General features: G+C 39.9%; 2 protein-coding genes across 13 annotated transcripts in view; one reads left to right on the top strand and one right to left on the bottom strand.

The window, feature by feature from the left end:
- Nucleotides 1–24,671, top strand: part of MANBA (mannosidase beta) — a 56,984-nt gene extending 32,313 nt beyond the window's left edge. For 2 of the 11 annotated variants that reach the window (XM_013128929.3, XM_031048609.2), the window contains 9 exons: nt 638–802; nt 2,522–2,666; nt 9,698–9,840; nt 10,733–10,990; nt 13,188–16,820; nt 18,453–18,560; nt 20,947–21,118; nt 22,787–22,923; nt 23,215–24,671. In XM_013128929.3, the coding sequence (XP_012984383.2) occupies nt 638–802; nt 2,522–2,666; nt 9,698–9,840; nt 10,733–10,990; nt 13,188–13,412 (936 nt within the window). In that variant the 3' untranslated portion in view covers nt 13,413–16,820; nt 18,453–18,560; nt 20,947–21,118; nt 22,787–22,923; nt 23,215–24,671. Of the gene's footprint in view, nt 1–637; nt 803–2,521; nt 2,667–9,697; nt 9,841–10,732; nt 10,991–13,187; nt 16,821–18,452; nt 18,561–20,946; nt 21,119–22,786; nt 22,941–23,214 lie in introns of those variants that run through there. The other 9 variants (XM_031048604.2, XM_031048602.2, XM_031048605.2 and 6 more) reach the window with 9 other exon arrangements.
- Nucleotides 21,551–25,430, bottom strand: part of NFKB1 (nuclear factor kappa B subunit 1) — a 64,449-nt gene continuing 60,569 nt past the window's right edge. The window contains exons 21-24 of one of the 2 annotated variants that reach the window (XM_034064533.1): nt 24,613–24,679; nt 24,142–24,314; nt 23,831–24,008; nt 21,551–22,408 (exon numbers count right to left, since the gene is read on the bottom strand). In XM_034064533.1, coding sequence (XP_033920424.1) covers nt 22,221–22,408; nt 23,831–24,008; nt 24,142–24,314; nt 24,613–24,679 — 606 coding nt within the window. In that variant the 3' untranslated portion in view covers nt 21,551–22,220. The remainder of the gene's footprint in view (nt 22,409–23,830; nt 24,009–24,141; nt 24,315–24,612; nt 24,680–25,430) is intronic. The other variant, XM_031048598.2, reaches the window with a different exon arrangement.

The raw sequence follows: 25,430 nt of genomic DNA, 5'->3' as shown, positions 1-25,430 counted from the left end.
AATAGCAATGAAAAAAAATTCAATCTACCCTAAAAAGGAACAAATTTAAGTAGAAAGATTTTATAGAGATTGTAATTGCAATGCAAGCTGTCAATAACTGTATGAGCTACACTGTAATGTTGTCATTAGTTGAAAAAAACTGTTTCATGATTATGTGTTTTCAGAGGCAGGTTTTGAAAATATGCACCTCATTAGACTTTATAGCCCTACTAACGTCTGTAACTTTTTTTTTTGCCAAAATGTGTTTGACTAGAGTTCTTTCTTCCATCTTAATTTAGGGTGTTCCTGATTTACAATGAATGCAAGGAAACCTCTGAGGTACCTTGGCCAAACTGAACTTTAGGAAGTATATGCCATTCTTTCTAATGGCATATGTTGAACCAAAATATCACTCTTCTGGGTTCAACAGCAATGTCTGCTTTCATTTATTTCTGCAAGGAGTGCAGAAAAGGGTGTTACTCATTCAAAATCCTTGCATGACTGCACAAAATACTACAGAAATATACTACTATTTTTAAAGGTTTTTGATGGTGTCAGTGGGCTGTAATATGGCTGTCTTTTCCCGAATATCCTGCCAGCCATTAAATACACATTTTGTCTTTTCATTCTGATCTCTTGCTTTTGTGGGTCTTAAAAGGTTTCCTCCTCTGAGGACTGGTCCTACACAAGTAATTTTTCTCTCCATCGACAACACCATGAAAATGGCAATGATCAGATGCTTCAACAGATTGGATATAATTTCAAGCTTCCCCAGAGCACAGATCCCATAAAGAAGTTCAAAGATATGATTTACCTCACTCAGGTAACACTGATGTCTTTAGTATAATACTTGTCAATACTTGTTCCAATAGATACTGTGAGCTTAATCTGGGCCTATTGTTTTAGGTAATGTTCAGTTATGCAGAAAGTTTCTGCACTGAAGTGTTGAAGGATCCAGTTTATGTGGAACTAGGTTGTCTCTAGTTTATTGGAATGCTTCTTGGGAAATTTCCCAGAAATGGGCCCAATTGGGAGATAGCCTGGCTGAGTGTGCTACCTTAGTCCCTGTCCCCCTATCATGGCCCACTCATGAAGCTGGCTTGGGGATTCAGGGATGTGCTGCCTTTCTTGGTATGCAATTATTCCTAGCTCTACACTTATACTTCCCATTCCAGGGTGGATACGTTTTCCTCTTCATGTGGCCCCTATTGGCTTACTGCTTTGATTTTTGCCACAAGGAATACGTGAGCTTTTGAAATTAGACTATTTCTAGAGAATGCATTTCTCTATGAATGAGATTATTAGTAGCTTTTATTTGTTATGGACTCATTGGTATTTTAGAGAATCTATTTTGTCAGGGAGTTTTTTCAAATCAGTAGGTTATATTTTACTCTTAATCTGTAGTTGCTTCATGCTTGTTCCTTCACGATTTCTATGTGACTTTTAAATGATGTTAAGTGACTTTTTAATGATGTTAGGCAAGTTTAAAGTGCTGTTACTTTTTGTCATGTTCCAAGAATTTCAGAAACCCTCTTGATGGGAATAACTGCACATTCACTAAGTTTTTAATGTTTGAGAGCTGCTGTCAGCATGTTTTGTATAAAGCCAAAACAGCTGGAGAGCTTTAGGCACTGATGGCAAGAACAAGACTAGATGATGCTGTGAAATTGAAAAAGGGGGTAAAACTTGCTCAGTGAGGTTCTGACTCAGAAAACTATGAGAATTTCTGCAGGGTTAAGTCTATGAGGGCCTTATTAACAGGTTAAAAAATTTAAGAATGCCAAAGTAAGGATAGCAAAAAGGATAAGATTAAACTTGGCTCTAATGGTTAACTAGAAATGTTATCTTTGCCTATTGAGCTCTCCTAGAGACCTTTTCCTCTATTTTGAGACTTTCTTTTAATATCTCCCCAGCCTAGTACTATACTTTGTGAAGAAAATAGCAAGCAGTTTGGCTTCTATTGAGAACCTGGCCAATTAAAAATTCTGAAAAACGTTTTTTAAAGACAAGGTGGGGAAAGAGAGAAGTGGGAGTGCAAGTGAAAAAAGGTGGTTCTTTAGCACAATTTTGACTGTATACTGGGAATGTGTGTTATGTGTTCTGAGCATAGGGATTTGGACATCATGGTAATGTATACTGGAGGTAATGCAGCATCGCACCATTTTGCAACTCTTGGGTGTTTTACTTACATTAATTAAAAAAAAAAAAAAAAAAAAAAAATATTTATCTTTCCCTTGTCTTCCATTTGCCTTTGAAAGACTCTGTTGCCCTGTGACCTTCACTGGATGGAAGGCAGGAAGTAGTCCCTCCAAAGTTTATCTAAAAATACTGCTTGTAAACCTGTCAGGAGCTGCTAGGAATAGATCTTCTTCAAACAGAAGCCCACAGTACTGCAGGTGTATACTGTTGAATGTTAAAGTTATATGCTGTTGCTGTGAAGTTTTTGTTGTATGTTAATATATACACACGTGCTTTGAAAAGAAAGTAAAATACAAAGTGCAATACACACAAAAAAGTATTTTTTATGTGTTTGTTGACAAAGGTGATGCAGGCTCAGTGTGTAAAGACAGAAACTGAATTCTATCGTTTTAGTCAAAGTGAAATAATCAAGGGAGAAGGATACACAATGGGAGCTCTGTACTGGCAACTCAATGACATTTGGCAGGCACCTTCATGGGCTTCTTTGGGTAAGTACTGTGACAGTCTGGTAAAAAGCATCAGCTATCAGGTTTGTTTCGTTTCCCTCATCTGGAAGTGTCAGTGTATGAAGTTTGGCTCTGCTGTCTCTCAAGCAACTTTGAACAAGTTTCTGTCAGTCCTTTACAAATGCTTTCCAGAAGGGCATTTTTCAGGATCATTCTAATAATCTGTGAAAATGGAAGAGGGTAAAGAACAAAGCAGTCCTTTTTCCATGGAAGTTTTGCTGTTTAAGTTCAGATTTAGCAGCCATGGGATCTTACCATTGTTTTAGCAAGGTTTAGTTTAGAAAAGTGGAAATCATATGTAACCCCTAATTTCTTAAAAACTCATTTTGTTTAAGCAGTATTCTTATTTTTCCCAAGGATGTAATATCATTGAAGTCAGACAGAGCTGCCGATTAGGAATCAGTAATAGTTAACGATTGAAGGCACAACCCCTTTGTGAGGTAAACTTTCAACTACCCTTGCTTTTCTTTTGTAGAGCTGCATCTTCCTGAAACTGTATGGTATATCATACAGGTTTTCCAGAGAAATACTGCATTTTTTTATTTTTTTTTAATTTAGAAAGGTAAATTCTTTTAAAATTGGAGACTTCTAAGAAATACTGTTTCCAAAAGAGCCTGTCCTAGAAATTTGACATTATGTTTACTGGCTTAGGTATATGGATGCATGTATGTACCCACCACCCTGGGTGAGAATGGACAGAGAGGGAGCTAGTAGGATAGGAGGATAAGAGGGAGCACCCAGGTTTAATGATATTTTCTATAATTCCAACAAATTTGGTTGATTTTGTTTCCTTCTGCCCCCATTTTAAAATGATCAAAACCTCTTCTTCAGTAGGTAGTAGTGCACTGTCAAAACTGTGACACTGTTCTGAGCAGGATGGGATTTAGTATGTAAAGGCTGGGTATTTAGATTTCTTCTGTAGTTTGTTGGGGGAGAGATGGTTATCTCCAGAGTGTGATTTATTATGTCCTTAGGTGTTTAATAAATGGGATGAATTATCTTTTCCATGCTGAATTTGGTCTTCATAGAACCTTCTATGACACCTCTCACCCAGCATAGCTTCTGAAAAGCTCTTTATAGGAGAATATGGCTAGCTGAGATGTGGTGTGTAACTTAGTGTCAGGTGAGGTGAATCACTCAATGACTAAATTATTCTTTGAATATGCTATTTATGCACATGATATCTTCTTATACTTTTTTTTCCTTTTAGAACACAAAATAGAGTAATCAAACATATAAAGAGAGAAATCACTTAGTAAGAAGTAGGGGAGGAATGTGTAGTATGAGGGAAGTGGCTGTGTTTTGTGTTCTGAATATTTTATCTAGAAGTCATTTTGAAATAGCAAAGCTGTTTAGGGCAGCTGTATAGGACTTGGGTAGATTCTCTTTCAATTTTAGTTATTTCTCATATATTCTGTTTTTGAAAGTCTTTAAGAATTTAATGTGTGAAGAAATATGAGTGAACTAGAAAAAACTAAGATTGAGTGTGAAGTTCTCGATCTGTCCTTAGAACAAAATGCCATTTGCCCTTTCTTTAAATAAAAAATAAGCCCATCCTATCCTCCCCCTCTTTCTCTGAGAGGTTTGTCCCTTTCCCTTTTCTTTTCAATCGCCCTCTTCCCTTACTCATCCACACAAGTAACTGCAACCAATAAAGAAAAACAAACCAGGAGAAGAAAAAGGCTATTTTGTTTTAATGTTAGCTCAGTGGTCCAGCCATAATACTCATCTTCCTGGACTTTCAAGACTTGTATCAGGAAATGGAATATCCCAATCTTCATTGTTATGATTCTAGCAATGGTTGATGCTCTTAGGCATTAAGTGCCTCAAGAGAAAAGACTGCTTGGAAGAGCGGCTCTTTGTAAAGACAGGTGTATATTGATAGATGAAGTGATCATGGAGGCCATAAATGTCTTTTTAAGTATAGGGCTGACATCATTGTGGAAAATATATCAAATATTTGAATTATTCATATGTTGTTGAAGTTAGTTTACAGAAAAGAAGCTCAGCAGGGATACAGCTGTCCCTTTGTTTTGTTGTATTCCCTTAGTGGAATGAGGAAAGGTTTAATATTCATTTAATTAGGCAGTGTGGTAGAAGGATTTTTGAAATGCTAATGGATGAAATCATGCAAAACTTCAGAGAAATTAGTTTTATTTGCACTTCAAAACCACATTTCTGCATCTTCTTAGATGGCACAGTAGTATCACAAATGGGTGCTTCTTATTTAAATCTCTTATTTCATAGAGAGCCATGGAGGGGCTTACATAATTTCCCATAAAAACGGAAGTGTTTCCTCATTAAGTGGGGAGGGAATAAGGTAGCAAACGTTTCTCCTTTTTAACTTGGGATTGAATGAAAACATGGCACAGAACTCTTGTTGTAGTACTTTTACCTTCAGTTCAGAACTAAACAGCTTCTACCACGACTGGGTTTTGACTGTTAATGCCTAGTTGTGGAGCTGGTTGTGTCATGTTGAATGCTTTAGCATCTATGCAGTGTGTTTTGGTGAAGCACGCTGTGATACACATGGCAATTTACCTCACTCCCACACAAGTGTCACCTTGAAGTACCTGACTTTGTTGTTATGAGATTCCCTTGAACAGATAACTGGCTTTTATTGCAGGCTCAATATTTAGAGCCCCTGGTAAGCTGAAACTACAGGCTATTGCAGAGAATAATAGATCTGAATTCATGAGACTGAGGTGAGGAAAGAACTAGCAGCATGTTTTCTCAGGTTGCATTTAATGGTGTGAAGTGATTCATTTAAAATCTGTTCTAGGGAGAACAGTTTGTTCTCACTCCTGCTATCAGTGTAGAAAGCTTCAGGGAAGACTCAGAAAACAGGGTACTGAGGTCTCATTATGAACCTAATTTTAGTTTCGTGGTTTCAAGTTTGGATACTGCAGAGAGTGCAGACCCCATGTTGTTATCAAAAAAAAAATGAGGAACTCCGATTTAAAGAATTTGTTTAAATGTTCGGGGGAGGAGAGAAAACCACCCTAGGGCTGTTTTAAATAACTTTTGACTGTTGCCTTGGGGTGTGCATGTCTGCAACAGGAAAGTTTAAGCCCAGAGATTTATCACGATAGCTACTTGATCTTCATATTTCTTACATCCATTTTTTGGGACTCGAGGACTATTTTGTATACAACTTGCTTATTTTCAATCAAGCTCTGTGGCTCTGTTCTTAAGGAAGTCGAGACAAGAGATGAGCTGAAGAATGTGGTTTTTCTTTTACCTGTGAGCTTCAGTTTTCTGTGCTGTCTGTAGTTGTTTTGACAATTGTATTATCAAGTTGCTTTGCTGGAAAAGTTGTCTTTGGAAGACCCTTCCTGTGTGAAACTGCTACAGCAGCTGAGCTTTAGTTCTTCAAAATGGCTCTATGTTTTTTGGGAAGAAAAAGAACAACCTTAAAAATCTGATCTGAGGTAAGCAGACTAGTGATGTTTTCAAACATCCCCAAACAGTACCTGTAGTAGTTGAACCCTAGAATGAGTTTTGAAATAGTACAAACTTAAGTCTGTGTTTTGCTTTTGTTTTTTGGGTTTATTTTTTTTTTGTTTGTATTTCCCTGTGGGATTGTAATGCCAAGTGCCAGTTTCTTGAGGATGTCTGTATCTGCTGCCTAGGTAGCAAAGCTTCTATCTTTCCCTCCAGTAACCACTGCTATGTGGCTATGTAATCCAGCTGGAAATGAAGACACAGCAGAAATTGAGAGTAGGGCCTGTTCAAAGAGAAATGGGATTTTATATTACACTAAGTAACAGAAATTGCTCTACAAGAATTGCATTATTTGTTTTAATATTTAAGATAGTTGAAACCTAGATTTTTGTCATGTAAATTGGTTAAAAATTCAAGTCAGCAGGCTTTGAAAACTCAGACCATGCTGAGTAACTTGTCTGAGCTCTGTGGTGGGCTCTTTCTGAGGCCTGCAGTGAGCAGCATCCATTGCACTGACTGTTGAAATTCCTTGTGGCAGTCCTGAGGGCTTCAGAGAGTTCAACCACTCCCAAAGACTGAGGTTAGGCACAGTGCCCATTGCTTTTATTTTTTAGATCAGATGCTGTCCAACAGTTTACTCTGTTTCAGATAATCCATCCCCAATCTTAATCTCTCATTTTGCCAAGTTTCATGACCCTGAAAATAATTTGTTAAGACTCCCTGTTTTTGGCAGAATTGTCCTTTGGATAACCACAATTTTCTGCCAGGAATTGTCCTTGGAATGCAAGAAAATGGCTTTGTTCATATTGTGAGGTCATCAGCCTCAGTCAGCATGGGTTAATGAAAGGCAGGTCCTGTTTGACCAACCTGATCTTCCATGACAAGGTGACCCACTTAGTGAATGAAAGAAAGACTGTTGATATTGTCTACATAGACTTTAATAAAGCCTTTGATAACATTTCCCACAGCATTGTCAGGAAGAAACTGGTTGCTCGTGTCTTGAATGGGTGTACTCTTTGCTGGATAAAAAACTGTCTGGATGGCTGGGCCCAAAGAGTGGTGGTGAATGGAGTTAAATCCCGTTTGTGGCCAGTTTTAAGTAGTGTTGTCCATGGATCAGCACTGGCGCCAGTTCTGTTCAATTTCTCTAATAACGATCTGGATGTGGGGATCGAATGCACCCTCAATAATTTGTGGACACCACCAGGTTGGGTGGGAATGTTGATCTGCCTTGAGGGTAGGAAGGCTCTGCAGAAGGGTCTGGACAGACTAGATTGATGGGCCAAGGGCAGTTGTGTGAGGTTTGACAAAGCAAAGTGCTGGGTCCTGCACTTGGGTTACAACAACCCTCTGCAAAGTTACAGGCTTGGGGAAGAGTGGCTGGGAAGCTGCTTGGTGGAAAAGGACGTGGGGGTGCTGAGCGGCAGCTGAACATGAGCCAGTTTGTGCCCAGGCAGCCAAAAGGCCAACAGCATCCTGGTCTGTGTCAGAAATAGTGTATCCAGCAGGACCAGGGAAGTAATCACTTTGCTGTACTTGGCACTGGTGAGGCAGCACCTTGAATGCTGTGTTCAGCTTTGGGACCCTCACTACAGGAGACATATTGAGGTGCTGGAGTGTGTTCAAAGAAGGGCAACAAAGCTGGTGAAGCATCCAAAACACAAGTTGGTTGAGGAGGCACATTGTTGCTCCCTACAACTACCTGAAAGGAGGTTGTAGTGAGGTGGGGGTCAGTCTCTTCTCCCAGGTAACCAAGCTTGTAACAAGGTAGGACAAAAGGAAATGGCCTACAGTGCACTAGGGGAAGTTTAGATTGGATATTAAGAAAAAAATTTCTTCACCAATAGGACTGTCAAGCACTGGGGCAGACTGCCGAGGGAAGTGGTGGAGTCACCATCCCTGGAGGTATTTGAAAGACATGTAAGTGTGACACTTAGGGTCATGGTGTAGTGGTGGACTCGGCAGTGCTGGTTTAACAGTTGCCCTGATGATATTAAAGGTATTTTCCAACTAAAATGATTCTATCATTCTGTATACTGAACAGCATCAATATGCTGAGTGTGTTCATCACTTTATTCAACAGTCTGTTTTGAAGAATCTCAGCAATTTCTGAAGTTTTTTTTCAGACTTCATCTCTTTGGTTTACTTCAGTACTATTAACTTGAATGCTGGTGGTGTTTTGTTGACAACAGTCTGATCTCATGGCACAATTGAATCTTGTATGGGTTTTCGAAGTGGATAGGAGCTTTTCTTGTCTGTTCTCTATCCTAGCTGGTTGTGAGCTTGCTGAAAACAGGGTGATGTGCAGGTGCTAAGATGGCGCTAATGCACTTTGCTCTCCACAAAATTCATGTCTGTGTGGAGTGCAGGCAGAGCATGTTCAGGTCTGCCTGTGAAAGCCACAAACTCACTCTTTAAAGACTACATCACTCTGGATGAAGTCCTTAATTATGAGATGTTTGAAAGTGCTAAGAGCTTTGTACAAGCACCATAACTGTGAAGTAATTCATTTCAACAAAAGCATATTACTGGAAATATTTTTCAGCATCTGTGGACTTCAAAGCTGTTGTATAAAACGAAGAGACAGAAAAAAGAATGAGACTTTTCTTTCCTTATGAGATGATGCAGCTGACTTGCTACTTCTTTTTTAGTTCCATTTCAATGACTAGATAATGGTTGAGCAAAGACAGAGTTAAAGTGCTGACAGTGGATGCTAGAAGGAAAATTAATAGAGAAAGAAACTGAGGTAGTGTCCCTTTCAAAATGGCTGTGTGGCAGTGTTGCATCTGGCAAAATTTCTATTTTTGGAGAGGATGCAACATTTGCTGGCTTTTACAGTTTGTTAATGGCCGACTTTCAAAATATTAAAAGTAACGAGGAACAACTTTCCATTAAAGAGGCAAAGCAAACTGATTAGCTTATATCTACATCATGTATGCTAACTCCCATAAAGTAAGTGTTGTCTCTAGATATTGGCAAATTCATTTTGCCGAGCTCAGGGTTCTCTTTGGTTTAAGAACTTGATTTTATTTTGTCTTTGTTGCTATTGATGTTCCTCTTAGGAAGAACTGAAAGAGGAGGACTAAGAAAAGGGAAGAGAGTGCTTTGTACAAGACTGAAAGTCAGACTCTCTTGTCTCTTTACAGCGGTGGTGGTTTGTGACAATGCCACCAATGCCAGCATGTTTGTTTGGATTCTCAACAATGTAGGTGCTCCAGCTGCTTGCTTAATGTATAGTATGCTGCATCAGTTTTCTTCATGTCATTTGTGTTCAAGGCTTTAACTCTGAGTAACAGCACAGCAATGTTAAGACCAACACTTACAGAATGTGACCTTTAGGTAAAGCTTGAAGAAAAGCTTGAAAGAGCATCAAACCCCTTTCAGATCTGACCCTTGCCTGGAAGAACAAAAGAGTAACTTCAGTTGTTCTCTGCACCTGATAGAGGTGAAAAAGGGAGGAAGGGAGAATATTGTATTGCTATAGCAGGACCAGAGTGCACAGGAAGAGACTGTGTGCCAAGGCAATCTTGGATTCAGTCTGTGTCTTTCTTCCTTTTAACCTATTTCAGAGTATGGTGGTAAGTGGAAACTGCTCCATTATTTTGCCCAGAACTTCTTTGCACCACTGCTGCCTGTGGCCTACGAAGACAAAGGTGTGTTGTACATTTACGGTGTCTCAGATCTTCATGTGGACCAGAAGCTTACTTTGAGGGTAAGTGACACCTCTCTCACTACTTTTGTGTCCCTCCCCCAGAAATGTGAGGAGCTGAAAGGAGCACGTCTTTGTATAGACAAGCTTCAGTAAGTCCATGCTAAAACACAATGAGGTACAATTCTTGTCTTTAATGTTCTTAGGGGCAACACTATCCTGTATTATAGTAGCATATATTGCTTCAAAGAACAAGAAATTAACTGTCTTGCTCGTAGTCTGTAGGTATTGGCCTGCAATTAACTATTCTGTTGAAATTTTGAAGGTATTGATGCTTAGGCAAAATGAAATGTGAAAATGGTACCTCACTACTTATCAAAACTCTTCCATGGGTGTTAAACTAGATTAACTGACTAAATTGGGGTGGGGGAAGATTGTACCTTTGCCTGTACTCAAGCTGTACCACTCTGGGGAAAAAGAACTAGATTATTTTCTGAAATATCAACATCTAAGTGTAGTTAATTGCAAGGTTGCCTATGCAATGTCATAATTTTACAATCAATGCCCTAACTGTTTTAAGATAATGCTATAGAAACCGATAGGAATTTTAGGCAACAAGTTAGTCACTCTCTAATTCCATTTCCCAGCACTCCCTTGGCAGGAATTGGCAACCTGTCCTCTCAAGGGGAGAGAAAACAAAAAGCCTTCCAGATCAAGAACAACAACAAATCCAGACTGTTGGAAATGAACTTCCTATTAGGTTTATATAATGAACTAATCATTATTCTGTATTGATTGTTCACATTTTTGTGGAGCTTCTTGCTAGGTGAAAATCAGCTGGTACTCTCAGAAGAGCATCTTTTGTAACGAGCAATTCGAAACCTGGGGTACTGGGTTGTTTTCACAGTTGTAACTCTTCTTCTAAGCTTTGTGCTCTCTTGACATTCTTTGATAGGTCGTTGTGTACACCTGGAGTTCTTTGGAGCCAGTATGCATCCTTTCCAAAGGCGGCGTGACTGTTAAAGCACAAAGTGCTCTCCCCATCTACAAGGAGTCCATAAATGACTTTCTGGAAAGATGCCAAAATTGTACTAGGAAAAGCTGTGTTGTTACTTTCTGTCTTATGGAAGAAGGTGGGCTCCAGAGTCTTACGAACCATCACTTCCTTTCATCACTAAAGGATGCTGTAGGATTGCAAAAGACTCAACTTAGTGTAAGCATCAGTCATGCTAGATTACAGTATTTGGGTTTCCTAATCTTACTGGTTTGAGCTGTTCGCCTGCTCTGCAGTGTCCTATTCCAATGAATGTTCCTTCTCCTTAGCTGTTGCGATCCTAGCTTCTGTGCCAAGTTCAAAATCAGGTGTTTTTTTTCTTGTGTCACTATATGCATATTTAAATAAGACTGGTGGTTTGGTTTTGGGATGGTGGATTGTATTTTTTAGGGGTGATGGTGAGTTGGTTTTGTTTCATTTTAAATAATGAAGTCTCCATTTAATGTGTTTAGACTATCTTTCAGCTGACTGCTGTAGCATTGCTCCTTTCACTCTTTTTGTCCCAGGGTAACTGAGAGCAGCATGGCAAGTGTTTTAGCTTGTAGACAGTAGCATATGTGTCAGTACTAGGTTATGCTAATTCAGTTGAGTGAGGAGTGAATTATTGTCAGCAGTATTTCCTCTTGAAGTGCTCAAACTCTTAGATCAGTGTAGCATTGCTAACATGCAATATTACATGCTCCTTTCCTTCTTCAGCAAATCCCTGCCCTCCAGCTCAGGGTTCTGATTTGCGTAGTAGTTATTATTTCTTATTATTTGGCAAGTGTGTCAGCCTTCTGAACAGGCACCAAAAGACATCAGTGTTGTATAACACTGTAATTTAGTCCATTTCCTGCTTTTCCCTGGATTTCTTCTGCTCCTAGCAAGTGTGCTCTATATATAGAGCATTTCTGTTAAGCCTCACTTTTTGAAATGTAAATCTTGTTGCAAAATTCTTAATCAGCAGACTGGCAGGATGGGGACCTGTGCATTCCCACATTTGGCTTCCGAACTGCAGCTTTGCTCTTTAGAGCTAAACTAAACAAGGGTGGAATAGAGGTCTTTAATGTCTTTGAATCTGGACAGCATTAACTGTTTTATGAAAAGAAAATGGGCCAGATTTTCCCCTCTTATCTCTTTCATGGCACCATGGCCTGCCTCCTGAGTATAGAGAGGAAAGGAATCAGCCTGGTTTCGTGTTTTATTTTTCAGCTGGTGGCACAATCTGGAGTCTGAGTCATGCTGGGGGTTTTTGTGGATGACATCATCAATAATAAAAGGTCTCCAACTGGAGCACTGTTGAGAAATTTCATTCCTTTTTCCCATGGCTATGTTGTCTCCACAGTGCTAACTAATAAAGATAGCTAGCAAGGATACATGTAAAGTGGTTATTTTAAGAAAGTGTGCAGCTATGATTTGAAAAAATTACTGTTTTGTGAGAACCTGGTACTTCTATACATAGTGACTGATAAACTATCTAGACTTTCAAAATGCATTGCTAATCCATGTGCTACTCTTCATGGCATTGCTTTTAAAATACATGAGAACACTTGTGTTCCTTCAGAAAACACGAAGTGTAAAAGATATGTGCTTTTTCTTAAACATGAATAGTGGGTTTCTTTTCTTGTAAGTGGTATGTGATTTCTGCGCTTAGCATAATTTGACTGCTTTTCGTATCTATTTAATTGGTATTTGAAAATGATGTAGCATAATATTTCATTATGGTGAATGGGAAGTGCTGCATGAAAATGCATCCTGGTTGTGCTTTTAAGCCTCTCTAGGATTTAACTACTGATAGAACTTAATATAAAATGTTATGCCTTGTCCTGATATTTCATATCTGCCTTCTAAATGTAGTATAAGGACTTCACTGTCATGTTCCATTAAGATGAGGTGACCTCTTGTGTTACTGTGACTTTTACCATCTTTTGCCTCTGTGCATTTCTGCATGTAATCTGAAAGCCTGGCTACTTGAGTTGTTGTAAACTTATAGGTTGAGTGAAGTATGTTGATGAAAGTACAACTCTCTCACTGCAGTAAGTATAAGATACCAGTTCTACAGACATGTCAGATTACCATTTATTTGGTTATCTGCCTAAGAAGATGGTAGAGTGGTAACACTCCATGGCATTTTGCCATGTCTATAGTATTCATAGAAAGGCTATAGTAACATTTGCAGTTTTCACATGATTCTTACATATGAATCGTGTTGGTTTGACCTTTTGTTCCAGACAAGATGTCTGGAAGAGAACCACAATTTTGATCAAATGTGGTTGTTCAGTCTGTTTTACTGACAATGCAGATTTTTCCCAGTTTGGATGTAGCTGGGTTCTTTAATACATATATTTATTTATATATTTTTCCATTTCTCTTCCAGGCCTCTGTTTCCCAACAAGATGACTTTTATATATTTGATCTTTATACCACTGCAATTGCTCCTTTTGTTTCTCTGGATGTAGGGAATATAAAAGGTAGATTTAGTGAGAATGGTTTCCTCATGACTGAAAAGAAGAAAGTGGTTATTTTTTATCCTTGGGAACCTACAAGCATTGAAGAACTAGAGGAGTCACTAACCTTGACCTCTCTGATGGACATTGTCTGAGGATACTTCATTTCCCTCTAGACAAAGGGTGAAACAGGAGGATGAAAAAAACCTTGAAGAATTTGAATGAAGTTGAAGTGACATACAATTTGAACTGATTGCAGAAAATGTCTATTTCTGTCATGTGTGCATTGTAACTGCTGCTTCAATGTAAAGATGCCAACAGCAAAGCTTGCATATGATGTATGTGGTGTATTGAAAGTAAGGCTTCCCCGGGTAATGGAACAAATATATCCCATGTACAAAATGGGAGGAAGTGAGTCGGTGGAAAGAGCTGATCCAAGTTCTCCAGTCCTCATAAGACTGGAGTTGTGAATTCATCCTAAGAGGCAGCACAAACATGCACCTCTAGACTATGGCTGTAAAAACCTATTTTTTTTTTTTTTCAGTTTCACTATGCTGTAAGTGAAACAGCAAGGTATGCTGGGGACAAGGGGAAGGGCAGGGAGTAAATCTGGGACTGCCTCCACAGGCATGCCCCCGCTCGGAGTTGTTTGATCTATCTGCACCCAAACTGAGAAAGCTCTAACCCTACCCTTTCAGATCTGTGGCTGTTACTTGGTCAGGTGTCTTGCCTGCCTCCTTGCAAGGTAGGCTTCCAAGTAAACATGAAACCAGGACTGTCTATTTAGACATCAAGCAGTTCTTGTTCCCTGTTCTGCAAGGGGAACAGAGTCTGAGACTTGTTTTCTTCTCTCTTTTCATGCAACTTGAGTAGTAACCTTAAGAGCTCTATGTCTAACTTCCCAAAGAGTGGCAAGTGCAGTCACAAACCTTTTGTTGCTGTGTGGATCCTTGCATAAAGTGGCATAGTACAAGATATGCCTGGCTGTGGGGAAAAAGAACAGGAGGAAGAGTTGACCAAAGGTGCAAGGAAGAAGAGGATAGTACAGATAAGAAATGATCATCTGAGAGGACCACAGTGTTACAAGTGACTGCTTTTTCTCTAGTGCAGGGGCACTTTTTCATTGTGCATGGGCTGCTGTTTCAGCTTGGGCATTGGCTGCACAGCCGTTCTGTTATCTCCTGGCATTCCACATGAGCAGCCCTGTGCTCCACACTGATCCTTCTGTCTTTCTAACAACGGAAGAATCTCAACACCTTATTTTTACTTCTTTCTGTGTGGGATCTCCATAGAAGACACTGTTGACTCATGGTTAGATCTGGTGGCATAGATCTTAGTCCATCTGAAGTAATGGTGCTTCAGCTCTAATATGTTTCTGAGTAAGTTGGTTTTAAAATGTTTAAAATGTTAAAATGTTCTAGGTTTTCTACAGAAATGCTGTCTCACTTTGGCCTTTAATACAAAGAAAATAAGCTTGCTTCATCAGGGGCTGCTGTAGCCTGTGGAGCTTGGAGCCTGAGGGTTTTGCTCTCAGGCAATCGAGGCCACTGAGCTGTGCCTTGGTCATGTTGCTAAACACTGGGGTTGTCCGTCAGCAGTGGTTTGAAATGCAGCTGGGATCTTGCTGGGATTCCACAAGGATCCTCTCACAGCACAATCAAGTATTAATTTTCTTGAAAAGCACCCAGCGGAATCAGCACTTTACAACGGAAGGTGTTTGAACAAACTCTGCTGGTGATGACCACCTTTGTCGTTAAAGCACCACATGGGTGATGCTTTCTGCAGTCTGAGCATGTGTGGGGAGAGCAGCTGCATCTTCCATTGGTCAGAGAGCTTGGAAGTGGGGGTTGTTTTCTTGCAGTGATCACAGTTATAATGGGCAAAGAGGTGAGCATATTGACTGGTGCGTGGTGATCTCTGATGCTTTCTGAATTGGGTGTTAACCAAAACTGATGTACTCCTGAGCAAGACAAAAACCTTGAAGATGAAAAGGAAATGATAAATGGAAGTCGCTTACAAATGCTTTGATAGAGCACCGAAACAACTAACTGCAGTTGCATAGGAGGGCTTCTCTGATTAAAAACTTGCCCTAGTTGAAAGAAAACATGAAAGAAATCAAAATACATGCCAATGTTTATAGGTTATGTAAAATAAATGGGGAAAATGATAGTCATGAATAAAACATAACTGTTAAAAAATTTAGACATTGATAAAAGAATTTAAAAGTTATCTGAGAAGCATTCTGGCCAACAATACAAGAAAAATCCTTCAGTTTTTTCAGTGTCCTGGGATCAAAGGGGAATCAAAGCAGCAACAGAAAATATATTGTAAGAATGAAAAAAATGTGGAGAAAACATGGAATAAATATAATTAATAAATATTGCTGCAGTGTATCAGGAAAAGGGCAGGTTGGTTGATGTCTTTCTCTTATATTGATGTAGAAATTTCTTTCAGCAGCATTCAGATATAATTTCAAAATGGCACTTAATAGTGTTAAATAAGTAAAACTTTAACAGAGTTACATGTTTCAAAGACAATCAAAAGACAGTTCAAAGACATAGGCCTATATGAAGGTCAGTGATCCTTGTTCTTAGTGCAAGTGAAGTTTTGGAGATGTAGAAAAGAGCTTTTTTGATTCCTAGAAGCCATAAACCTTGAATGTGGATAACTGTGACCTTGTTTAGCCTGTCATGAGTTTTAGGCAAAATCATGAAAGAAGTTATATGGCATGTGATCAATAATTGATGAAGTGGCTCTGCAACTAATGCCTGTCAGCACTGCTGTGCAGAAAGAGGAGCATTCTGCTGTTGCTTTGTGCAGTTTTATGCGGATTGGCATAAAAAAGTTCTGTTTCTAAATTATTGTTCGTTTTGAAGGTCAGAAGCTCCCTAAAAGAGTGGGTCCATTCTTCCTTACTGGAAAGCTTTAATTCAGCACTAGATGCTGTTATGAAAAATTAACAATTGCTTACGGCGAATGCTTGAGCTCAAAACAGAATTAATGAGGGAGGTTCACTTCATTATTATCTTAGTACCCTTAATATGTTCTTTCAGTTTCCTGGTGTTGTTGTGGGTATATATTTATAGGTGCTATTTTCTTCTCTCCCACATGCAGCAGTGGCTGTAGCATGTACCTTGGTTAACCATTTTTCTTTGGTACTTTTGCCATTGCATACTGCGTGAGGTTCACTTCATTATTATCTTAATACCCTTAATATGTTCTTTTGGTTTTCTGGTGTTGTCGTGGGTATGTATTTATAGGTGCTATTTTCTTCTCTCCCACATGCAGCAGTGACTGTAGCATGCACCTTGGCTGACTATTTTCCCTTGGTACTTTTGCCATTGTTCTATGTGAGCTATATTTGGTTACATTGTTCTGCCTTTACCTCAGATCAGGGCAAAGATAGGAATGCAAGAGTGAAGAGATCTTCAGAATACTATTGCCTCTATGAACACATCCATCTGTAGCCATCTGACTGTTGTGGCCACTCAGCAGCACCTGTATTGCCATTTTGTATTTGATGGGCTGGGGATCAGCAGCAGGAGCATTGGGAAGAGCATTTGGTAAGTGTCATGGTGTTTATCCTCAGGGTCGTTAAGTTACTGGTTGCAACTGTAGAGGGGAATGGTCTCATCAGTATTCTTTCAGGGTACAGCTTTGCAATGTTTTGTTCAAGGGATTGCTGGGTTTGCTTGTGCTGATAAGCCTCAGTTTGTGTCTGAACTCCCTCTGGGCTGTTCTCCTAGATGGCAAAAGCAGCAGTTGGAGTTCCCCTTGGCAGGAGCCATGACAAATGCCCTTCCAGAACAGAACTTGAGAATAGGTTTTGGAAGAAAGCTGTATGGCATTGTCTAATTTGTTGCCCTAAAACTGGTCTCTGACAGATAATGGCTCTGAACCCCTTCAGGACCTGCAGAGACCATTTTGAGCTTTAGAGAGCACGTCTTTTGTTGGTACCTTCTGCCACACAGCAAAGATTTTGCTCCAGCTTGCTGGAGCACTTTGTTGGAAGCTTTTCCAAGTTCTACATTTTTCCAGGAAAGAAGCATGTGAATGTATCTTAAGTTCCTCTCTGAAGTATTCTTAGCTCTTTGCCAGTCTTTGTTGTTACCTGCTGTTTGCATACCTTGGGGCCTGAACAATTTTTCTGCCTTAGAGGCACATCTTTCTTCAGTACCTTTACTTCTACTAGTCCCCTCTTGGCTTTGGAGATATGTAGCAGAGACCACTTCAGTGACCTGTAGCAATGCTGGGTGCAGAGGAGCAGGCCAGCACATTTCTTATTCTCAGTCAAGGACAGCTGAGTTTTGTAGCTTACAAGCCAGTCTTTATGGTGCCAGAACTGTAGTTTTCTCTCTTACCCTCTGAGGGGGTAAATTGAGTCAGCCAGGAACTTGTGATTTGAATGCTTAAGGACATGTTCCATTCAAAGAATTGGATTTACATAACTGTGCTTTCCAGTCAGATGTTACAAGATCATGAGATAAAAGCCCCAGTTTTACTTTAATTAGGGTGGAAAACCAGAATATAGAACCTTAAAATTACTTGGGTTTGTGCCTGCCAACACTGAGAGAAGGCCATTTTACTGTAGGAAGTAGAGGCAGTTAGTAAAGACCTGTAAATGTCAGGTTTGATTATTAAAATATGCATCTGCTACCCATCTGCAAGTGCTCTGGCCACAGGTTTTGGTTTGTACTGTGGCCAAATGTAGAATTTCTTGTCTGGGACACTTAAGATACTGAGGTGATCGCATATCTGAAGAGAAATGAAGCATTCATGATGCTCCCATCTTCCTGATAAACATGTTTGTATTAGCTAGCCCAGTAGGTATGAATACTACTCTCCGTGTGCATGAGCACATGCGTGTGCTGACTCAAGTGGAATGTTGGCATCTGCTGCTGTAGGTCACAGGTTAGCTGATGTTAAGTCAGTCACAAGTGTTTGCCCTTGCAGTGTGTCATGAAGTTCACTGACCTGCTAGTGCTCTTCTGTATTGTGAAAATAGGAAGGGCAAATGGATGGCTGAAAAATTGCTATAGTTACATTTATATGAGTCCACGGGGGGAACCTGTACAGGCTTTAAATAATCTACATACTACAGCCTAGCTCTAGGCAGGCATCAGACTGCTTCCTAAAACCCTGACTACGGAAAAGCAACTCCTTAGTAATTAACTTGTGCTGTCTTTTGCTTGTAGCAGTAGGAATCTTTTGAAGCCAGAAAAAGTTTGGTCCACGCCTTTGGCAGTTACTTCAGAACTGCTCTAAGAGCTGATTGTGCTCTTCAGGAGAGCCGTGGCTGATGGGTGAGTGTTGACCATTGCACTCTGAGCTAATGAATGGGCATCACTGTTCCAATCACTTAGTTAGAGGGAGTGAGGAGAGTTGCTGTTTTTCCTTTAATGTAGGAAAACATCATTTCAGTTGCTCAGAAAAGGGAGAGAAGACCCAGGTAAGATTCTTATCCTTCCTGCAGTTCACAAAATCTTAGAATGCTGCCTAGAAGATCCCACTACCAGACAGATTTCCAAGTTTGTAAATACATCCCAAGATAACTCCAGAAACTTGCGGCTGTGGCAGCCTAAGGTCAAGGGCAGTTTAACTTTCTGAATAATCCTTTTTACATCAAAAAAATATATGTAGTGTTCTGTTGTTACAACTTACTTTTGCTGCATTTCACAAGTTTCTGATGTTTGTTACTGGAGTAAAGTAGCAAATTAATGTGGCTTGTTCCAGTTACTGCAAGTGTGGATTAAGTTTGGAATTATTTCAGATTTTGATCCTCTCTGTAATTAATTTAAAATTTAATACTAAACTTGACTGAGGGTACCCAAAGGTTACACCTCACTACATCCCCGGAAAAAAATCAACCCAACTTATTCCTGACTTTTGAGAACTAGAAGAATAAATACCCTTAGTTTTGTTCCCGTAGAGGTAATGTGGAATAGAGAAGGACAATACCCTGTGCTACAAAGTGTAGCAAGGTCCACATGCTAGCTTCATGTGCTGAATGAAAAACATAAGGCTGAGTTACACCATTGCTACCCTCTCTTTAGCAGGTAAGTGAGAGAGGTTTCTCTCTGTGAGCCAGGTATAGACAGGAGCTCTCAAGCAGCAAGTTTCTGGGTTCCTGCAGGGCTATAATTTTAGTTTATTCCATCACACTTGTGATATAGAATGGCACCTTCCTTTCTGGGCAAGGAGGTATAAGGATAAATCTGTGTCTTGAGCAGATATGATGCTGAGGCATTTAAATGTATCTTGACAATTACCTGTTAGAAGAATACATGTGCTTTAAATGTTTCCATCAGGACTTGTTTGCATCACTTACACTTCCTCTTGCTAAGCATGGTGCTTCTATATACCACCTTCATCTTGTACCTGCAATGAGACTGACCTCCGAGGTGCCATCAGGACAGGAATTAGCATGCTCTTTACAGGATGACCACTTACTAATAAGAAAAAAGGAAATAAGCAAAAAGAGTAAACCTTTGTGTTTTATCAATTTCCTTTAATTGGGCTGCCTGAGGTAAATACTAGGCTCTCCCCTATGCTTGTGCTGACAAGTGAAGACTGCACAAGAATCACAGAATGGTTTGGGTTGCAAGGGACTTAATCTAACTTCCATGTTCCTGCCATGGGCAGAGACACTTTCCACTAGACCAAGTTGCTCAAAGCCTCATCCAACCTAGCCTTGAACACTGCCAGGGAACAACGTCCCATACTAGATGTTGTGCCACTTTCTGTAGCGTCCTACACTAGCTGGTGTGTTCTACCTCCTACTCTTGCCTAGTTCTGACAAACTGTGTGTCATGCCTGCAACACATACTTAAGTGCTAAGGGTAAAAGCAGATGGGAAAAGTTGTCCTATTATGTGACTCAACTGTAAAAATGTAGTGTTCCTGTTTTTTGAATTGGTGAGAATACTTTTAAGTTAATATTTTCCTATTTCTAAACAAAGGCAGGGGAGTGGGAAATAAAGGGCCCGAAGCCTCTTTTGTTAAATAGACTGAAACTGAAATGCTGCAAGGAAAGAAGCTGCCAAACTGCCATTTAAAGCCCTTGAATACTCAGAGCCTAGGGAGATGTCCTGCTGTTTAGTGCATGATCACTAACCTGATGAATAGCTATTATGCAGCATTTGGTCATGAAATGCTTAAGGACTTACAGACCCAAGTGTCTTTTGATGGTTTAAAAGCAGAGCTGCTCAGAAATAAGGCTAAAAGGTATGAATCAGCAGCCAGGGATGTCGTGGTGACCTGCAGCACTGTAGAAACCTCAGTAAGTCTCTGCCAGCCCCTTCACTGTGCTGGAAATTCTGTGGCAGCAGAAGGTGCATTTCACTCGGACAGCAGCTCTGCCAGGGCTCAAAAAGCTCCTCCATCCCCAGAAGATGAGAAGTTTTACCTTTTTCTGTTACAGCTGTAATGCAAAGAGAACGCTGGACAAGTACATTAATTGAACAAAAGCCCTCTGCCTTCAACATTGAACATGTAGGTTATGCATACAATAACTGAATACAATAATTGAAAGAAAGTGGCATTTTTACTATAATGCATCTTGTTTCTCTGGAAGTAAGCAACATACTCACTAATCCAGCTGGATATAAAATCATTTCACAAGGATCTTTTTTCATAACAACAACTGCTGCTCTTAACAATTCTCAAAGTTTCTCTTGATTCATTTTCTCAGGAGTGACACCCAGGTTACTGAAGCCTAAAGCAAGGCCAAGAAAACATTGTCAATCTCCATCTATGAGCCAAGAAAACCGCCTGCAAGTGAGTGACCATGGTATGATGCTGCACTCTGCTTTTTCATCTTGAAATCAGATACCTGGTCTGCATCCTCAGTAAGGCCAACATCTGTAAGTTACACTCACTATCTATCTCAGAATTAACATGGAATAAGAAGGAATACTGCTCAGAAATAGTTATTAGAGGAGTTCCTAGGTAGCCCAAAGAAATGTCTAGCCCAAAGAACTGTCTCAGAGTTTTGCTGAGATGTTAAATATGTAGATGTTTCAGTATAGATGATTCTCTGCTGCTGAAATTATGAGAACTAAAAGAGACCATGCATCAGAGGCACAGCTGCTCAGCAGTAGCTGATTCTGCTGGTCTTCCACCATAGAAGATACTTAAGCGTTAAGAGAGGTGGCTTGTGAGCCTTTATTTATGTATGGTAGTACTTGGAAATCAGCATGATCCTCGTATCAATGCCAAAACCTGAAACAATAAATCTGTAATTCCACTGGATAGCTATGTAAAAATGACAGCAAGGTAGACAAGAGCATTCATTTTGGGGTTTTATTATAAAAGTAAAATAAAAATAAGCATTTAAAAAGCACACTTTTTTTTTAAGGAAGAGATATAAAAAAACTATTTACAATAGGAAAATGCCAAACTTGAAAAATGTTTTGAATAAGAGGCACCAAAGTTAGGTTTAAATACATTATTTGTAATATACAAGATTATTTTTTAGGATCATCTTTTCTCTCCAGGTTGTCATTGTTGTGATTAAAGTAATAATTTTTCTTCGCCAGCTACTTTATGAGCTTTTTTCATGCAACTCTGATGCAAAAAACTATGGAGTGCAGTTAGAAACTGCACCCTTTGATTGCTCTGTGTGCCTTACCTCTTCTTATTGAGCTGGTATTATGCACTAACAAGGAGTGACTTTCATCTATAAAGGAAAATCCTCACAAGCCAGAAAAGCTCAGATAGTCATTCACAGTGTCCAGTCCTGTGTATTAATGCGGCAGTAGAGCCCTAGTTACTGTATATGGTGTGTAAATGAATACAATTTAGATGTGCTTGAGGAAGCATGCACTGGCTCGGAGCTGAAGTTGCTGTTGGTTCAGGTTTGTGTATGGTTCTTCCAGTGTACTTTCAGTTGTCAATTCACTTCCTTCTGGCCAGGATGACACCGATGTAAATGTCCTGTAACTGCATATTGCTAATTGAATATTGCTAGTTGGCTATATAATTGCTTTGCATTGAACTTTCATGTCCATGACCCAGGGTCATTTTGCTAAGTGTTACTGATGACTTGCTGCTCAGAGAGTCCGAATAAGTAAAGCTCAGTTTGCGGAAGGAGGTCTCCACACCACTGTCACACACACTTTCACTGTCTTGAAATTTGCTGTTGTAGAGCTCGCCTGAGGGAGAGAGAAGAGGGAAATATATTATCATTTGTGTTGCTTCCTTAATGTTGCTTTCAGAAAAGCCTAAGGAATTTAAACCAACAGGGTTAAAGCTCTTCTATAGGATACTAGAATCTGAAAAGCTGTGCTGAACGTTTTTACTTGACCAAAACACATACTCTGATGCACTGCTGGCAGAGACTGACTGCAGCTGCAGCCTGGATGGGGTGAGAAGCCTGGTGCTCTGCTGATTCTAGTCCTGTCACTGCACTAGTAAGGACTCTGCCTGAGTGCAGTAGTAGCAGGGCAAAAGATTCTCAGATTCAAAGACTGTACAAGTGTACAGCCCCAGGATGAGGCTCCTAAAATATTCTCATGTTACTTCACTTACAGATTGCTTTTTGAGACAAATACTTGAGCAATTTTCATTTATTAAGTGAGCCTGAAATATGAAGAAGTCAGCAGCAGCTGTTTTCTGTGCAAGATCCACAAAAGGAGTTCCTGACTGCAGGACAGTATCTGAGCTGAAGGTACGACATGGGCTCAAGTGAGTAGAACAGTGGTCATCACATTAGAGTTCAGTATTAGTTTTCTGAACAACAATCTTAAAATGAGTAAGTGACGTGATGCAATCCATTCATGTTGCAAAGCAGCAGAACCTCTCTTAGCCTTCAAGATTAATCTAAAGAGTCAATTTGTGTACAAGCACATTTTTGCATAGGTGTGAAGGTTCATTCTTGACTCAACAGTTTTCTATAGGCAGTAAACTGGCAATGTTAGACCACGATGGACTTACTGGGGTGTTTCTTTTTATTTTCTAGAAGTATTTACAGTATTTCCACATAGGGTATATGTTTCCACAGCAAGGTGCTGGCAGTACTACCCGTGTTTGAACAGGGCAAACAAAGGCTATTGTTACTTACAACATGACCAGGCAGTGACTGAACCTCCCTGATTACTTCTCACAACCTCTGCTTTTCTGTTAATAGAGGACTCCCATAACTGAAGATGCTCAAAATTCAACGACATGGGTGACCTCATGTAATGTAATATTGGCCTTGCTCTGAGGAGGTAGTTGGACACCAGCATGTCAGGCCTGGGAGATCATTGGCTGGTTTATCTTTTGAAACTTGTCCCCAGTACATCCAAGGACAGTACATACCGATTTACCATCAGTAAATGGCAGATGCCTGGTTTTAGAAAAGGGAAGCAGTATAATCAATCCTGTACTGCAGGGCTACTGATTCAAATGGTCCATTTCCCCCCTCTCCTATAGGCCTTAGCAAATATCTGCAAGTTGTGCTGCAGTAGCATATTTCTGAAACACAGAAGCAGCTTGGACACTGTGTGTAGAAAACTCTGATGTAGGGACAGCCAAGGTGAGGTGGGAGAACTGAATAAAATACATTTTAAATAAAGTTTTGGGGTCAATTTTACCTGTCTCTCCTTTTGCAAAAGTGGGTGGCGATGATAAGCGAAGAGCTTTTGCTGTATTGTCCTCCAGATGTGATGAGCTTTGTGAGCTGGATAGTGCTTTCTGAATGATTTCAATGGCTTCTGTGTGATCCATCTGTCTCAAAGCAGCAATCAACTCCTGAACTGTGCCACCAGAAACCTAAGAGAGAAGACACCAGATGTTTACCATCAGCCAGGCTGGTAAAGCTGAAGGGATGCACTGTTTCACCATGCAGGAGGACAACATTCTCGACATGTCTGAGTTCTAAAAAAACTTGTTCTAGCCACACTACCTCATAGTTATCGAGCAGAGTTTTCGACGGGGAAGGGCTCAACCTGAAAGCATTATTAAGTATGCCAAGACCCAGTTTTTGTGCTAGAGTGGACCAGTTTTTCTTTGGATCGGGCGATTCCAATAGTTTGTAAAGTTGCATCTTGGAGCTTTCATTCAGATCTCTCAAATGTCCTGGGGAATAGAGAAATATGTTAGTTTATTATTTATACAAATCATGCACTGTTCCATTTCTAAGTAAAAATGAAACCAAATTAAAGAGTACTTTAGTGTCCATCAATCCCAGTGTTTACTAATGTAATACTGAAAACGTACTCCTTTGTGTCATTCATTCTATGAATGGGGGATGGGAGGGTACCTCTTCAACCTCCTGATTTCAGTTACAAGCTATTGCTGGGCAACGTCTTCTGCAAGTACACTTGCGGTACTCAGTTACTAGACGTATACTGTCAGTCGTCTTTACAGATCTTACCTTGCATCAGTAAATCCTCTGAAACCACTGCTGACTCATAGGGTTTGCCATTTAATATGTCATACACCTAAAAGAATACAGAAACCTGGTAAGTGTCCAGTATCTTGACAAATCTCAGTATAAAGTCCTAATTCCATCTGTAAACGGGCACTTTTTTCTGCCTCAGGAACAATATGACTAAAGATACTGAAGAAGACCTGTGAAAGCTTGAGGGAGAAATCTTGAGAAGTTAATTGCCCTTGCCGTATGTCATCTGGCAACTGTTTTCAAGATACAGAGGAAGTCTTTGCAGTAAATAACCATCAGGAGCAGTGGCTATTTGAGGAGTTATTACTTGTCTGCAAGTAGTAATTTAAAACAAGGCCTAGATTTTTACCTAATGCTAATATCACTCCCCAGCACAATGATCAGAGATGCTTGACTGCTTGGAACCTTACACTCGTACCAAACCAAGTGGACATAATCAGCTACTAAAGTGTGGACCGTGCAGCCTAATCAACTGTTTGGGTAGGACAGAAGAGTGTATTTTCTCTGCACGTAAAGTCTGCAATTCTGAAGAATGCTGAACATACAGCAAAGAAACTCACTAGAGAGCATCTCTGAACATGGGCCTTCAAACACAAACTGCCCAACCAGCTAAACACTTTTCCATACTAAAGATGGTAGTATAGCTATTTCAAGAAGTGCCTGGTCACTCCTGTTCAAGTAGTCTGTTAAGTGGAGCTTCCTTCCAATGCTATTTCAAGGGGGGGGTTTGTGGCTGAATTAGTTTCAGTTTTGATGGCAAATTAGTAGCTTGTCACCACTGAAGTAACTGG

This window comes from Melopsittacus undulatus, chromosome 7 (genome assembly GCF_012275295.1).
Source record: "Melopsittacus undulatus isolate bMelUnd1 chromosome 7, bMelUnd1.mat.Z, whole genome shotgun sequence".
Taxonomy (NCBI): domain Eukaryota; kingdom Metazoa; phylum Chordata; class Aves; order Psittaciformes; family Psittaculidae; genus Melopsittacus; species Melopsittacus undulatus.
Note: the sequence above shows the minus strand (reverse complement) of the source record. Positions and strands in the feature narration are given on the sequence as shown.